This window comes from Ophidiomyces ophidiicola, assembly GCF_022830035.1.
Source record: "Ophidiomyces ophidiicola strain CBS 122913 chromosome Unknown scaffold_56, whole genome shotgun sequence".
In the NCBI taxonomy this organism is placed as follows: domain Eukaryota; kingdom Fungi; phylum Ascomycota; class Eurotiomycetes; order Onygenales; family Onygenaceae; genus Ophidiomyces; species Ophidiomyces ophidiicola.
In genome coordinates, this window is record NW_026054696.1 from 34,891 (window position 1) to 51,583 (window position 16,693).

Genomic DNA, 16,693 nt, shown 5'->3' on the forward strand with positions numbered 1-16,693 from the left:
TCCGGCACTAAAGCCAATTCTCCAAGGCGGGCAAAACGACCTCCAGCGCATATCTCGAGCGATCCACGCCGAACATCCCCCTCTCGAAGCTCTCGCTTCACCCTCCACCAGCTTAATCGGCAGTCGCCTCTACTTTCCTTCCATTCGTTTCTCCCTTAGCCGTCTATACAACCGGGAACCTCCAATCCACGACCCTCACGCCATGTCCAAGCCAGTGTTCTGGTCCACACCTATCCGCTATATGCGATGGGCAGCGATCGAGAAGCCAGCAATCTTTTACTCCATCGTCATGGGCTCCCTTGGCCCCGTCGCATTGGTCACATTGCCCCCTATCAGACGATATTTCGGAGATGTTGACCCCCCACCAGTCCCATTGAGTTATCCAAGTGCGTTTCGTCCCCCCTCCTTTCCAGACAGCCGTCTCTGCCTTGTGTTGCGAGGCTGGATTTCATTCATGTCTTAAATGCACCAGACCTACAAATTTAACTCTATATTAACCTAACTTGCCCATCTCTCAATCTAGTCCCACCCGGCCCAAGAAAGATACCCGAAGGCTATGACGACGAGTAGCCATTTATCTCCTCGCCCACAGACCATCGAGCGTTTGTCAAAACTCTAAGATTATTTTGGGACACCATCCAACAGTTACAACTCTTAAGCCATCCTTCTACAAAAATGAAGACTTCGCTTTTTGGAGGGGGAATTGACCGCTCTGTCCAGCACGTCCCAGAATCTTCAAGTTACAAAATGAAATAAGGGCGCATTCAGTGATTGGGCTCAGCAGGGCTTTGTTATTGCCCCTGTGATGTATTGTATGTACATACATAAATGATGTACTTTCCTATGGAAATTTAGCGAATTGTTTACCCATATGTACAACTTTTGGGTGTCCAATAGCCTTTGAGCGATGCACGTTTATGTGGTAGAAGTAAGACTAAAATAAGAGGCCCTGGAGGTTCTGTCCTCGCTTCTCACCCCATCCTATTGAAGAGGAGTATCTTCATTTCATGACAGGCCTGAAAACAGTACACACATATGTATATTTTCAAATTATCATTATAAGGTTTAATCACCGCTGTATTAGTACTGATAGTGACGTGAGAAGATTGTGGGAGAACTATATAAGAAACTGGAAGCATTTTGAAGAATCATTGAATTTATAATTTTTTATCACTTATGACGCCTTTTATGCATCGTCAAGCCATTAATTGCCTCCCTTCTTATAAAAACAACCAACCAGGCTCCACAATGCAGACTCATGAAAGCGACGAAGGGAGAAGTCTTCAGTACAGTTGTCCAGTCCAGTATGAAGATAAAGGAAATAAAATCATAGCAAAGTGTAAAGGTAGAAGACAAGCATAACAAAAAACATCATTCCCGTACATCGCGTCCACGACTCTGGATACCACTGGGGATAATTTTAAGTAATATCAGCAGGTCGAAAATATTAGCACAAAGCCACCCTTTTCCCAACACCTCCGTGTAAAACATCATGCGCCAAACTTTAAACGATCCAAAGTGGACAGATCGAGGTTTGAAGAGAGGTCCCGGCCCGGTAGATGTATGAGTAAACCGACCATTATGGCAATCCGTTGGTGAAGAACATTACATAAATTGAAGTCGGTAGACGGCTACTGTATAGCTTTCCATCCGAACAAGTCGTAATCCACATCACCCCGTAAATAGGGAGCGAAATAGTAAGGGTGGCCTGGGACTCTGGTATTCCAAAAGCCGAAATGAATCAAGTCACATTCTCAAAGTTATCCTTTTAAGACCACGTGGATTATGCGACTCTGGTAGGTGTACACTGGCAGCAGTTCGAACAGTCCACATTTAAATCACTGGGAAATTAGCGAGGCCGGCGCTGAGGGTCTCTATCTCTTGGTGGGTGCGCTCTGCCAGCTGGGCCTCTTGGATCCGGGTAGGCACTTTCAGGAGAGTATCTGGGGTCCATTCGAGGGTCCGGGGCAGTGCTGGGAGGATACCCCATGCCACTAGAAACTCCTGGTGGGAAGTCGGGGCTATCGTTATCGTAGCCCTGACCAGTGTAGCGAGGAGCTGATCTGCTATCCCCATAAGGGTAGGCATTACCTTGAGAGTAGGTATAAGAAGATTGCATTTCTGCGGATGTAACAACTGGAGCGGACGATTGTCCCTGTGCATAGGTATTTGGAACAGAGCCATAAGATATCGGATCCGAAGGGTAACCAGAAGGCTGGTTAAATGTTGACGAGTATCCAGATGAATTTTGCTGGGGGGGATACGGGGTTTGCGAGGAAGAATATGGATCCATGTATGGCTGAGAAGTGGGAGGAGCATATGTGGCCTGTTGTCGAGACTCGTGAATTGACGAGGTATTGTAGTTGGCTGGAGCCCTGTTAGGTCCTTGTTGCATATTGACATCATGGTTGACGTAGTTACCTCTCGGATAGCCCCTCTCAGCTCTACGAGACGTCTCAGCCTCCCATCTTGCAGAATCAGCTTTGAGGTCGGCAATCATTTCCTGTAACGGATTCACAAGTTAGTATGGCGAAAAGAGTATAGGAATGAACAGTGGGATCATACGGATGTTAAATTCCGATAAGCGCGAATGAAATATCCTTGGCGTCCCTGCGAGACGAATATTAGCAACCAGAGACGGCAAATTGAGACGGCCAAGTTAGTGTGGGCGCAGAGAGGATGGGAAGGCAGACCTGGTGGACCCCAGGTTTCACGAGGGCATCATTTCCGAGGTAGCGGCAGATATCTGCCTGGATCACCTCACGACTTATTCCATCTTTCTCGATGAAATATTCATTTTGGCGCTCTGAGTGTCCCATCATTGGTGCTATTTGGTGGAGATACAGGTCAAAGATAGGTATCCTAATGCGACTAGTAGAAGGACAGGGTTCCGGTGTCAAGTATATCCGTCTGGAAGGCAAATAGAACAACACTGGTGGGTGTCAAAAATGGGTGGTGCTTTTGTGGGAATAATCCTGTTGAAACTATTGAAGAGCGCTCTGGCTGGTGTCACACTGCAAATGAAATTTCACTTCACTCAGCGAAATAGAAAAGGTATTCCGAGAGTGATCGCGGGTGATGTTAGAGTGTATTTAATCCTTTGACGGTCAAATTCAAGGTCCGTGGGAATGCCAGGCTTTAGAGTCCAAAGAAAGGAAAGAGTCCAGTTCCAGAAACGGATCAAAGAGTCCAGCGGGCGAGTCTCAAATCCGGGGACAGTTCGCAGTCGCTGGGGGAGGGTCTGAAAGGAGACAATCAAAGATCAAAAGAATTCGGCCACAGATATGAAGTCTGGCAGTCACACCCTGCCCTTGCAATGGAGATCTCCCCGCGAGGTAGGTGGGCAGACCGAAATCGCGGTCACTCAAAGGCGAAGAGGGGCTGGAGGCGTAGACACGCTGGGCGCGATGGATGAAAGAGAGGCAGACGGGAAGAGAGTGCACGAGGCAGGCCGGGAGAGAGAGGAAGCGAGAGAAAAAGAGAGGGCGAAGGAGGGAGAGAGGGCGATGGTGGGGGCGAGAGCGAGGAAGAAGAAGAAGAGAAGAAGAGCGAGAAGGGGCGGCCGCAACGGGCTTAGCGCCGTCAGGCATGCAAGAGTCACGCAGGGAGGGGCTACGGAGTGGGGCGGCTCGCGCTGATTGGCGGGCGGCCGGCCTGGTGCCACGAAAGAGGAAGCTTAGGCGACCTTACGTCAGCACGCAAACACCACCAACTCGCAGCGACAGCGACAGCGACAGCGGCGGCGGATGCGCGATGCGATGCTGCGACGCTTCTTCACGGCTCGTGTGTGCAGCCCGGGGCACCGGCGGTGGTGCTGCTGGTGCTGCTGCTGCGACAGGGCGGGCTGCGTGCTGCGGTCTTGAGCCAGGCAGGTATTTGATACCCAATGCCTAGCCCCGTGCCCTGGTCCCGTCCGAGTACAGGGTACCGGTTTGGCTGGCGGGCTGGCCCCCGAAGGCGTTGTGTGATTCGCAAGAGCCGGAGAAACGGCTGTCTCAACCATCAGCAGACCGGTTCTCGCTGGTGCAGAATAGACTTCGGTGTTGGTTGCCTGTACGGCCCAACCACCCCCGCTGCGCCATTGGCCAAGCGGCTCTGGCTGTTAGGCACACATGCGTTGGGCATCACTTTTTTTTTTTCAGCGGAAACCCTTTTTTGACCTCAGCGACCCATGATGCCGTTACAGGGAAAGCAAACCTTCTCCTCGCCCAATCGAGCAATTGACAGGCGTCACTTGCCACAGCCGCACACAAAGCGCTGTTGCTGCTCCTACGGACGGCCACAGCTTCCTGCCACCCACTACTGGCGCGCTGAAGGTGCCCGCTGTGCTGTGTTGCGTGGGACGGTGGTACATCGAGGGAATCCTTCTCCGGCCACACCGTTTCCCCGACTCGCACTTTTAGCCCATTTTTACGGAGTAGTCGCTTGAAGAATCCTCCCGTCAAACCCCGAGGCAGGGATCCGCCGTTGCCACACCGAACGGGTCGATGCTTTTAGGAATGCCATCTGGCACACTTCTGAGATGATGGCATCCCGGGTACTACTCATATGAACACCACCCTCCGGGAGTGGCCTTTGCATCTGCGCGGATGCCGCTTGCGGATGGTCAAACCCTTCGTGCTTGAATATCATACCGGGCTGTGCACGGGTTCAAGCGTCTTTGTTGTCTCCCCGAGCCCTGTTTTCCTTGAACGTCGGATTGCATCTGCGAGTCAATAATATTTGCTCAGCACCATCGGCTTCTAGCATCAAATAGTTACATGAAGCTTGTTTGAATACGGTCTACATGCGATGCGGTCCGTTTTCTTTCATCGCTTCTTCCCGCCACCGTCTAATCAGCGTGGACAATCTTGAAATTGGTTCGATGGAAGTGGAGCCGGGTATCGAATCGCGCTTCCGCGGTTTTACGCTGCAATGCCACCTCTAGCACATTGACGGCTACAAGGCTACTGACGTCCTTGTCATTGCCTCCAGTGCCCGCACGGCATACGGGCATTTTGTCTCCCTTAGCACCCTGATCGGGTCGCTTGGGCAATACCACCCTCTCTATTCTACAGATCTTGCACCGCTCGGACCGTCTAGAACGTCCTTACCGTTCAGCTGTCGAACGTATCTTACAATCTCGTCCGCCGCAGGCCTATTTCGAACAAGTTGTTTTTGATATCAAAGCGGGATCAAGGGGTCCTTCAAGCCCAATCATCGAGTCAAATGCCCACACAACTGCATACAAACCCGGTCAATAGCATGCAAGAGAACCATCTGGGTAAGCTCACTACCTTGGATCGGCCGACGTAGGCTTGTTCGTCTTACGTATCCGTTTCCTACCATTCACGGGCAGAATTGGTGCATTATGGGAAATTCTTGCTTGGCATGTATCTCCCATTTTTTCTACCCGCAGGTTCACTGCCGCATCTTGCAGTAGAGACTTTCCCAGAAATTCGGCACGGTCCTCCAGAAACTCAAGATTCGACATGGATGCATTATCCATAGGGGCCAAATATATCACACCCAAACAGCCCATACGTGGAATTCACCTCTCACAGTTCTTCCAGACCATCCCATTTCCCGTCATATGCACCAAGCTTTCTGTAAGGGGAGGTTTCTACGGGTATTAGGAACATGGGCATAGTTATACAATATATCTCTTTCTATCCTTAGTCCCGGAATGTGATGTTGGTCTCCTGGCACTGCGGAATCTAGCTATGGCGGGATTATCGCTTGTTTCTATTGGTTTGATTAGATTTTGACGCCAGTCAGATTCGCAATCTCCCCCATAAAGGCTCAAACATCCGGTGCTGTGGCGTCGATCCAGGTACCTTGCCAAAATGTTTAGTTCAGCAGACTCGCTTTTGGAGACGAATAGGAAAGGAAAATGCACCACCCTTTTTCCTGCCGGGCATATCGTGAGGTGGGTGAGTGGAACACAAAGATTTCTGGACGCTCATGCATACCCAACGGTCCAGAAATGCGGTGCCAGGCTGTACCAGGTTTTCAAATGTGACTAGCTAATAAATGTTCTGTGACAGATTTCCAACCCGCCGGCACAAAGCAACAGAGATCAGGTTGCTGGACTAGTTAGTTACAAGAGGACTGTGCATTGTGAAATTGGAGAACAGTTCTGATAATTCTCTGTGCGACTGGTATTTCTTCCAATCAGAACACACTAAGACAGCGGCTGAAAAACTAGCCAAGGCTTTGCTCATATTCCTTTGTGATGTGCAAGCAACGATACCAATGCTGCGTGGAGAAATGGGGTTTATAGTAATCCAGCATATATTTTGTACCACATTTGCATGGCCCCGATTTGCCTTTTTCGTCATGTCCAGACCCCTCTCACCCCTGTCCCCTAAGCGACCCCTGCGCAATTACCGTTTACAGGCCCATGATCCGATTCCCATTTCTGTTTCTCGGATTACGCGGATGCGGCTGAGAGGGGGATGCGTGAGTGGTGAAGGGCATGGCAACTCGTTCGCTTCCTCCTCAAGCTTCCACTACCACCGGACTATCCGGTGAATATTAGTTGGTTGTAAACCGACACCACTCCCTCCAGTTTAATTAAATACTGGCGAAGTGTGACAAAGTGCTCAGATAACTAGACAGCCCAATATTGTCTAGCTTCTACCAGGAGACCAAGCAGCATCGCGAGTTAAATATGATATCACCTTCAGGGGTACTACTATAGAGCACGTCACTACCGACATAAACTGGCAGCCATATAATGGATAAACTTGCCCTCAATATGACCTGGAGTAGCATAACCAGGTACGCATCTTGGATGCTGACTAACGAAGGCTTGGCCGTCGGCCCGAGCTCCGGGCTTGGCGGGTGCGGTGGGCGGGGCTGGCCTCTGACGCAATCCGCGCTTCGTCGGCGACGAGTTGCGCTGAACTTGCGATGGAACTGTGCCAGGCAGCTCCGACCCGCCCACGCCGCGCCCTGAACGGAGCCAACTAGCTACTACTACCTGGTTTATGGCAAGCTGCAGCCATGCCCGCTCGCTTGCGGCCCGCCTCTGCGCATCCCAGATAATGTGGCGAGCTGCTGTCCGCTGCAAACCGTCCCGCCAGCTACGGGCATGTTTCCAGGCACGGCCGCACAGCTCGACTCTCTCCTCACGGCTCCCTCGACTGACTCCCTCTGCCGCACTATCGAAACCTGTTGGCCACAGGCTCATCCATGCCCAGCAATTTCAGCCCTTCGTTCCGCCCCCGCCGGCGTCTCTGGGGAAACCCACCGCCGCGAAAACCTACCGACGAACACGGAAATGGCTTCGCCGCTTCTTCTACCTCAGTCTCTCGCTAGGCACGGTATACGCTATTGACCGTTACTTCTACGCCTCATGCCTCTTCCGCACTACTCGCACGTTTGCTCTTGGGCTCTACGTTGCCGCAGACTATAAAATCAACTTTCGCCCCGACCCTCCATTTGCGAAATCCGTGGCCGCAGTGCACGCCCGTAATGCCCAGCGATTATCGGATCTTCTTCGCACAAATGGCGGGTTATATTTGAAGATCGGCCAGGCGATTGCCATGCAGTCTGCCATCCTACCTCCAGAGTTCCAGAAAATGTTCTCGCGTATGTTTGATGATGCGCCCCAGAATGCCTGGAAGGACGTGGAGCGGGTGATTGAAGAAGATTTTGGAAAGTCTGTTGAAGAGGTCTTTGGCGTCTCGTTCAATGGCGACCCTACTTGTGGAGTCATGGAGAGAACAGCCAGGGCGAGTGCGAGCGTTGCTCAGGTACATTGGGCGAGATTGACTGATGGAAGGGAGGTAGCAATCAAAATTCAGAAAAAGGAGATTGCTAGTCAAGTAAAGTGGGATCTATGGGCTTTTAAGTAAGTTTTTATAACCTATCAAAGATGCTTTTGGACGCCTTCCGGATAATTTTGATTAACGCTTTGTAGGGTTGTGGCATGGGTCTATAGCCGGGCTTTTGATATTCCATTCTACGGCTTGGTGCCTTTTGTCAGCGAACGTCTTTTCCTTGAAACTGATTTTGAAAACGAGGCTGATAATGCTGAGCGAATGGCGAAGCTAGTCGCTGGCGAGCCGCGTCTCAGAAATCGGGTGTACATTCCAAAGGTTTATCGTGAGTTGAGTTCAAAACGCGTGATGACTGCTGAGTGGATTGAAGGTGTTCGACTATGGGACAAAGATTCTATAACCCGGCCATGGCGAGGCGGTTGGTGGCAAGGCAGTCCAGGATGCCATGGGACCCCTCTTGACCCTTCTGGAGCGCAATCAAATGCGCGGCAACCACAGCTGCGATCATCCGGTGTTTCCGAAAAGCTTAAGCCGGAGCGTGAGTACTGGAAAGGCCGATATGGCCGTGGTGGATTAGGCCTCTCGCTAAGCGAGGTAATGACTACAATGGTCGACCTTTTTTCCGCGCAGATGTTTCTCTGGGGATGGCTCCATTGCGATCCGCATCCTGGAAACTGGTTTGTACGCCGGAAACCCAATGGCAGTGCTGAACTTGTCCTCATCGACCACGGCCTGTATGTTCACATGAAACCAGACTTTCGGCATCAGTACTCAGAGCTGTGGAAAGCCTTGTTGACATTCGACAACAAGAGCATCAGCCGAATTGTGAAAAGCTGGGGTGTCAATAATGCTGATCTGTTTGCATCAGCCACCTTGCTACGCCCTTACGAAGGAGGCCAAAGAACGACATCGAAAGCACTGGAGGGCTAGAGCAAAAAGGACAAAGCTAAGTTGCAATATGAAATGCAGCAGGCTATGCGGAAAGCCGCTCGTGAAGTCCTTGGTGACGAGACCAAATGGCCGCACGAGCTTGTCTTTATCTCCCGCAACATGCGAATTGTGCAAGCGAATAACCAATATCTAGGTTCCCCTGTTAACCGCATTAAGATTATGGGGACATGGGCATCCCGTGCGCTTGTTGAGTCTCTGGATCTGCCACTGTCACAAAAGATTAAGAACTACGGCCGGCACATTGTGTTCAAGTTTGTGATTCTGACCTCAGATGTCTTTTTCTACTGGTATAAATTCCGGCAGATGCTGGGCTGGGGTGGGGGTATGGAAGATGAGATAGAGGCGCAGATGCAGCATATGGCGAGAGATATGGGAGTCGAGCTGAATCAGCCCATATTTGAGGGTTGATTGACAGAACTATCACTACTCTCTAAATGTGTTTATACCCTTCAACTTGTATTTATCTTCGTACGGAGTACTGTACATTAAGATTAGTTGTGGAGATTTGACAGAAATGTATTATAGTAATAGAATCCATACTCAATTTAAGCAATACTTTGAACCTTGATTTCTTATTCTCTACGGAGTACAATCTATTACTACCGATAAACCTTTCTTTGGTCGAAAGTTTGGGTTTGACATTGACTTGGCTTGGTTGGGCGCCGAGCTGGTAGTTAAACTAGATTTCCCGTTATCAGATCAGATCATCCCATATCATATCACATTAGAACTCTTCTCTACTTTTCTACTCAAGTGGTACAGCTAATGTGCATAACCTCAAAAATGGCACATAAGACTCTCCAACTACGACTGGATCCTAATTACGCATAATCTCCCCATCTCGCAATGGAAGACATATCATGCTCACCCTTCCGCTCCCATTCCCAATTCAGCTACCGCCACCTCCAACTCCTACGCGCATTCTCCCCACGCACACCCCTCCGCGTAATCGCCCATATCGACCTCGATGCCTTCTATGCACAATGTGAAATGGTCCGGCTCAAAACCCCTCGCACGCAGCCCCTCGCCGTCCAGCAGTGGGAGTCACTCATCGCAGTGAACTACGCCGCGAGGCCGTTTGGCATTTCACGCATGATCACCGCGAAGGAGGCAAAAAACAAATGCCCGGAGCTTATGGCGGTGCATGTGGCAACGTTTAGAGAGGGCGAGGGCGGGAAATGGGCGTACAGGGAAGATGGTGACCATGATGTGGCTACGGATAAGGTCTCGCTGGACCCGTATCGGGCGGAGTCGAGAAAGATACTGGGGATGGTTGGGGATGGGCTGATGGAGTGGGCAGAAAGGGTTGATCCACGCGGCTTTGGGGAGCGGGACGGGAAAAAAGACAAGGGTTGGGAATATATGGTCAGGGTTGAAAAGGCTGGAATTGATGAGGTCTTTGTCGATATGTCTGCCCTGGTATGGGCAACGCTCATGGAAAGATATCCCATGTTACGGCAGACAGAGGATTCCCAGGATATGAATGAATATCTGCCACGCCCCCCCAGTACCGCGCTTGAGTGGTTCAAAGAGGATGAACTGGTTGATTTGGATGACGGGGAGACCGAAGAAGATGATCCGGACTGGGATGATGTGGTTATGCTTGTTGGCGCAGAAATTGCTCGATCTGTCCGCCAGATGATCTGGGAACGTTTGGGTTACACTTGCTCTGCGGGCATTGCACAGAATAAAATGATGGCCAAATTAGGAAGTGCTTGCCATAAGCCTAATAAACAGACCATTGTGCGAACTCGCGCTGTTCAACAGTTTCTCGGTGGCTATAAATTCACCAAAATCAGAATGCTTGGTGGGAAGCTGGGGAAGCATATTGCCTCAATATTCGAAACTGAAAATGTTGGTGAACTACTGAAGTTTTCGCTTGAGCAGTTCAAAGCAAAGCTCGATGATGACACTGCTATGTGGCTGCACGAAATCATTAGAGGCAATGATCATAGCGAAGTGAACCCGCGAACAGAGATTAAGTCTATGCTGTCCACGAAATCCTTTCGTCCAGGTATCAAATCTTTGGAGCAAGCTGAAAAATGGTTACGGATCTTTGTCGCTGAAATATACGGGCGGCTCGTAGAAGAAGGCGTATTGGAGAATAAGCGGCGGCCAAAAGTACTCACCATCCATCATAGGTTCAATGGACAGACCAAGTCTCGCCAGATACCAATCCCGTCTACTATGCCAATTGATGAAGAGTCGCTGCTTTGTCTAGCTACACGATTGCTAAAGCAGATTGCGAGTGAGGGCAATATATGGCCTTGTGCCAACTTTTCTGTCAATGTGAGTGCATTTGAGGACGGCATTTCTAAAAATCAGAGGCTTGATGGGTTTTTTACACGCGCGGCATCGTCCGACAAGATGTCAGTGATACCTCAGCGACATCAACTAAAAGATGACCATGAGCCCAGCGAGACGCAACGAAGCAAGATGAGAAAACTCGAACATGGAGATAGCGATGGTTCTCCAGAAGCCCCACAAGAGTACCAGGCAAGGCTACCTTCGGAAAGCATTATTGGCAAAAATGTCGTATCCAACGACGATCTATCACCGACCGAACTTGACACGTTCTCCTGCTCCCGGTGTAACAAGCCTATACCCACAGTCGAAATTGATGAACACCAGGACTGGCATTTTGCGAAAGATTTGGAGTCACAGGATAGGAGGTCATTGCATTTCGAGAACATGAACCGTGGTCTTGTCAAAACTGGAGGGAAACGACAGAGCCGATTGGCGTTTGGGTGACATTTCGGAACTGATCGTTAATATTGTCATATGGGGCATTTCTTATCATCTGGCCTCGGAAATTTGCCTCTTTTTTTAAAGTGGTTGGCTCTAGTGACGCTGGGCGGTATTATAATCACCGACCTTCCTGATACCAGTCGCTCCGGGCTAGAACCCTTATCTACATGCGGAACGGCAGGTTTGCTGGTATAGCCCACCGACTCAACGCACGATAGAGAGCTTGACTGGTACTCTATAGTTCGCTAGTCTTTGGTAAGTCCCGTGTTTCATTCCGACGTTTCATTATTGCGACGCGCGTGCCAAAGATTGGTCAGGCGCAGTATTTGGGTCAGCAATTAACTCGGCCGCTATAGTCAAGCGTATCCCCCAAATAGATGGATTTGCCCGCGGTTCCTACTTCTCCGACGCTGGTTCTCCAACGGGGATGTATCCTTGCCAACGTATCGTTTTTGATGCCGGGCTTGGCTTCAAGGATTAGCGGTGACATCATCGGCGGCGAGCAAGTATTCAGCCCCTTCGGCTCGCTTTTTCAACGCCCACACGGCGAGACTGTTCGAAATTTCGGTTTCGTTTTGGAAGATCTCCCCGCAACTGCCGTGCGTTCCATTTCGTCTTTTGCCTTGTTCTTTGGGGCCGATTTGATTATGCTGTGGAGCTTATGACTTCATCTTTTCTCTATAGATTCTTGATTCAGGGCCGATCCACTGGTTCAATCATATACAGCATTTCGGACACCCGGAATTCTAAACACAGAAGCGCTTTTGAAGCCCCTGTTATCTAATCTTGAGTTTGATCGGAGCATCATGGGGCGACGTGGGAGAACAGTGGAAGAAAATTACTATGAAGAGCGCTTTGATCGTCGTCCAGCAGTGAAGGAACTTGTCAAGGATCGTCGTGAGCGGGTCTTCGAGGAGGATATTGAGGTCCGCCACCGACCTACGCGGCTGTTCAAAGAGCGAATCCGAAGTTCAAGTGCTGGTGCCCTAGTACTTCGAAAGCGGGTGAGCGACGAGTTCGTGCGCGTACCCCGAGAAGCGGAAGAAGTACATATTTTACAAAGAGAGAGACGGCCTCCAGTTGCCGATTTTGAATTAGACGAACGAATTATCCATAGGAGAGAAAAGTCCAGGGCACGTGAGCCGGTCCGGATAGTTGAAGATGAGGCAATCATTCATGAGCGGGATTACGATAGCGATCACTTCTCACGGCGTTCACGACGAAGGCCGACAGGGCATTCACGCGAGATAAATGTTGAAATAGACCATGGAGCGCATAGGGACGAGATTAATTATCATAGCACATCCAGAGACAGATGCCCGCCACCAAGGCCAAAATTTGAAGAACGGGAAGACATACTTATCCGTACTGAAAACAAACGTGAGAGAACAAAGGTAGCGGCGAAAGATGAAATCCTCATTCGAAAAGAAATAAACAGGTCGCCCTCCCCCAAACCGTCTATAGCACCATCGCGGCCGATACATGCTCCACCAATCCATCAAGATGTCATAATGCACCACAGACACGTCGACCATGGTGCGTCTAACGATGGTTCCCATTTTTGAGAGTTCTGACTGATGGAAATAGGATATGACATTCACACTCCAAGACGTGTTCGAGAGGAATCCAAAAAACGTGTTGATATTGACGAGATTGATATCCGCGAAAGGTTAGTACACAAACCTCTAGCTAGTGAATTCTACACTATCAGAAAATAACCCGAATACAGACGTGGTCGGAATACCGACGATCTACAGGTTATCCATCGTCGCGAAAAGGGCTATGAATCCTCACCATCGCCCAGGCGCCACGTGGCCGAAAGAGATGAGGTTATGATATCGCACACCAGTAGCAATGGTCGGGAGCGCGAGCGGGATACACTCGTAATTCGTGACCGTGAAGGCCACCATGACCATCGTGATAGAGCGGATATTATGGCGGAAGCTGATCATTACAACCGTCGTGCCACGGTCAGTTCATCTATAGGCGAAGCATACAATGGCGCCACCAGAGACTGGGCTACCATCGAAGTACCGCCCGGGACAAAAAGAGTGACACTAGACGGTGTGGGGGGAGCGAGTCAGGAGATATCATGGCAGAGATATAATGGTCTTAGGAGGTCGAAGTTCAGGACTGACGGCGAGGAGCACTGTTCGGATTTTGGATTCGAGTTGGATAACGCCGACATTGGTAGGCGTTACACTGGCCTCAGGAAGCCAGAAAGGCTATGGACAGAAATCACCAAAGACCTTGTTGTCAAAGAAGCGATCGAGAAGGTAGGATATGAGTACGAAGAGACTGAGGAATTCTTCTATGTATTCTCCTACCTACGATATGTATGTGTCATCTCACAGCCGAGTATTATCATTTCCCTTAACTTCCGTGCTGACCGGGCGGACAGGACGACGTTGCGCACCTTGTTCGACTATCTGACGAATTCCGACACGCCCGACGGGAAAGAATTCGAGAAATTCAAGCTGAGCGAGCTATCAAACATGCCCCATTGGCCCTTCCGGCACCTCCCACACACTCCACAACGGTACTGATAGATCGCAGCGCGAATGAGGATCGAGTCAGCGAACATGATCTTGTCATTGAGACTGACCGGCGTCACTTTCGGGGACGAAGGTGGTAATGAATTTTTTGTCCGGCCTTTCTTAGCTTTCTCATTGGAGATGGCCGGCGTTCAGCAACGCTGGGCCGGACGGCTGCCTTGCCGACCTCTTGTACGCTGCCCCTCAGCTGCAGTGTGCTGCTGTATCACCACCATGCTATACGTGACCCTGTATTCCCCCGCTTCGTATTACCTTCTTGTTTTCCCATATGTTTTGGCTACGTTTTTGGGTTTTGTGTCTCCAATATGTTGATGCCTAGCATGACTTCTGGACAGTGTGTGATGATTGATGACGATGAATACGAACAGCTCAGCTTAGTTGCCGGCCTCCATTAATGACATAAAAAATCTAAATATTGGCTTCTCTTGGTCTTCCAAAGTATCAAATCAAGACTTTTGGCCCGAGGAACTGCTTTCCACCATTGTAACATCTACGTGGGATGGCAACGGGAGAGCAACGCCGGGCCCAAGGGAGCTCACATGGAAGGCCCCCACGCATTCTAACTAGCCGGGCTAGAGTAACTACGGAGTAGTTTGACTGTCGCCGTCGTGCGAGAGATTCTGGAAAAGACCAGGTGTCTGTCCTTATCCGGCAGTTCGTCAGCGGGTGGCAGGGTCTCTGGAATTACGGACAGCACATCAGCACAGAGTAGCACAGTGAGCAAGATCACCAACACCAGTCAAGCCGCCGGGCCGGCTTGTCCTCTGTGCAGATTTGCTACGTTAGAATCTTGAGACAGCTTGGAGCGCTGGGCTCAGCCAGCCATCCGGTCGCGATGGGCGCGCGCCGAGATGCACTCCCTTGAGGCACTGTCACAGGATATCGCTTGACGAGACACCATCTGGCGTGGGGGAGACGCACGGAGCAGCGACAGCAACCTACCGACGTTCTCGAAGAGCAGACGGAAAGCGTTTGATGAAACACAGATCTCTAAGCGCTGGCGACCCCCAGATCGCATCCCCGGGGTAAAGTCAGCCCCAACGTTTGACCCCCGTCGCGTCCTTTTTTTTTTTATTATGATTTTCTGCGACTCCTCCCATTAAGCGCCTTGTGGCTTGTGTCAGAGTGTGCAGCTTGGCAGGCTGCATTGGATTGTCGCTGGGCCCGCGCGCGAGAAAGGGGGTGTGAAGGGCTGCGACATCTCGGAGGCCACAGTGTTGCGCAAGACGCGCGCGTACCGCAGACGGTCCTGTGCCTACTTCACATGGCACCGACAGGCTGCAGGAAGAGCGCGAGTGTGTTCTGCTGGTGCTCCGCCAGGCTCTCGTTGGCTCGCTTTTGTGCAGCGCCAGGCCCTCTCTCGCCACCGCCGCCCCTTTGGTGGCCACCTCCTGATGATCGCGGCAAGATTGCCCTGATTTGCAGCCCACGCGCCATTGCGAAGCCAATAATCCATCCGCCGCCCGCCCGCCCGCCGATTCTCGACGTGGTCGTCGGTGAGCGAGATTACATATTGGCGATCGTGATATTACCAAAACCTGGAGTCTGGAGCCGAGCCGGCAACCCTGTAAGCAGCCAGAATGATGACGGGCCAAACAACGAATGCAGCAGTTCGCGGGCTGTTCGGGAGCGCATGAACAATCTTAGGGTAATCTTACGGGAGCTTCCGACGGCTGGAGGTCCCTGTGGATAGGCATTATTGTTATTGTTATGGATCTCTGCACGGCCACACCTTTGCAGCCGGCCACGGTGGTCTAATTGTCGCCTCCTGGCTCGTATTGGCAGCGACCGATGAATCATTGACTCCGAAGGAAGGGCCCGGTTGTGTTCAAGAGGCCCGGCCCAGCGCCCGCCACAACAGACTTTCAGCATCCTTGGAACAGCGCGGTCCACAGCGATCCCGGTTGTGCGCAGTGTTGAAACAAGTGAGCAGCCAATGGTGGTCTGCTGGGCGCCAGGGATTCATGCAAGCCGGCATGCACTTGAGACGGACCCATGGCCGCAGAGAGCTTGAAATTATCTCATCGTGTCCACGCAAACACCACTGCGGGCCGGCCAAACGCGCGCGCACGGTGGGCATCGTCCGTGGAAGCATCTCGTAGCGAGTGAGTGAGCGGGCGGCCGTGGGCCAGCGGAAGGCCGTCGTCGTGGGCCAGTCCATCGTCGTCAGCATCATCAGCAGCAGCAGGAGCAGTTCTGTAGCAACGCAGCGGCTCGAGCCTGAGGCGGGCATTATTGGGCTCTGGATGATGCTTTTGGCTGTATTTTAATAATAGCAGCGCTCCCTGGTGGTCAATGCTCTTGGCGGGCCGGACATCGAAAAATAGTCTGATTCTCGTCATCCGTTGCCCAGCACGCTGCCAACCTGCAAAGCCCTCACAGTCCTTACCAACCCGCTCGCTGTCCTTCCTGTGCTCCGCTGCTGTCGCCGCCGCCGTCAAGTCTCCTTCCTCCCGCTCTGCTTGTCCTCCGCCGTCCTCCCCTGCTGACCCTTCCGCCGTCTCTTGTCACCTGTCTCTCCCTTACCCTCCATCTCCACCTCCTCCGAGTCGCTCGCCCACCGCAGGCCACGATGCTCGCCATAGTCTGAGCAATAATACCTGTCCGTTGAGCTTCTCGACCGGCGACCTGCCTGTGCCTCTGTACTCTTTCGTGCAGATGGAGGCCGGGCTG

At 51.3% G+C, this 16,693-nt stretch overlaps 5 protein-coding genes across 5 annotated transcripts; 4 read left to right on the forward strand and 1 right to left on the reverse strand.

The window, feature by feature from the left end:
• Positions 1 to 1,849: 1,849 nt before the first annotated feature.
• On the reverse strand, positions 1,850 to 2,822 carry LOZ57_006777 (uncharacterized protein; the record flags this gene model as incomplete). Its single annotated transcript, XM_049255792.1, has 3 exons — positions 1,850 to 2,503; positions 2,566 to 2,610; positions 2,694 to 2,822. The coding sequence occupies 3 exons, from the start codon at positions 2,820 to 2,822 to the stop codon at positions 1,850 to 1,852; spliced, it is 828 nt and encodes a 275-aa protein (XP_049105241.1).
• Positions 2,823 to 7,028: 4,206 nt separating this feature from the next.
• LOZ57_006778 (uncharacterized protein) lies at positions 7,029 to 8,696 on the forward strand (the record flags this gene model as incomplete). The annotated part of the gene is made up of 2 exons (XM_049255793.1): positions 7,029 to 7,837; positions 7,907 to 8,696. The coding sequence occupies 2 exons, from the start codon at positions 7,029 to 7,031 to the stop codon at positions 8,694 to 8,696; spliced, it is 1,599 nt and encodes a 532-aa protein (XP_049105242.1).
• Positions 8,697 to 8,729: 33 nt separating this feature from the next.
• Positions 8,730 to 9,125, forward strand: LOZ57_006779 (uncharacterized protein; the record flags this gene model as incomplete). The annotated part of the gene is made up of 1 exon (XM_049255794.1): positions 8,730 to 9,125. One exon carries the CDS (start codon positions 8,730 to 8,732, stop codon positions 9,123 to 9,125), a length of 396 nt encoding a protein of 131 aa, XP_049105243.1.
• A 438-nt stretch (positions 9,126 to 9,563) lies between these two features.
• On the forward strand, positions 9,564 to 11,468 carry eso1 (N-acetyltransferase eso1; the record flags this gene model as incomplete). The annotated part of the gene is made up of 1 exon (XM_049255795.1): positions 9,564 to 11,468. One exon carries the CDS (start codon positions 9,564 to 9,566, stop codon positions 11,466 to 11,468), a length of 1,905 nt encoding a protein of 634 aa, XP_049105244.1.
• An 803-nt stretch (positions 11,469 to 12,271) lies between these two features.
• On the forward strand, positions 12,272 to 14,100 carry LOZ57_006781 (uncharacterized protein; the record flags this gene model as incomplete). The annotated part of the gene is made up of 4 exons (XM_049255796.1): positions 12,272 to 13,001; positions 13,053 to 13,134; positions 13,195 to 13,801; positions 13,867 to 14,100. The coding sequence occupies 4 exons, from the start codon at positions 12,272 to 12,274 to the stop codon at positions 14,098 to 14,100; spliced, it is 1,653 nt and encodes a 550-aa protein (XP_049105245.1).
• Positions 14,101 to 16,693: the final 2,593 nt, after the last annotated feature.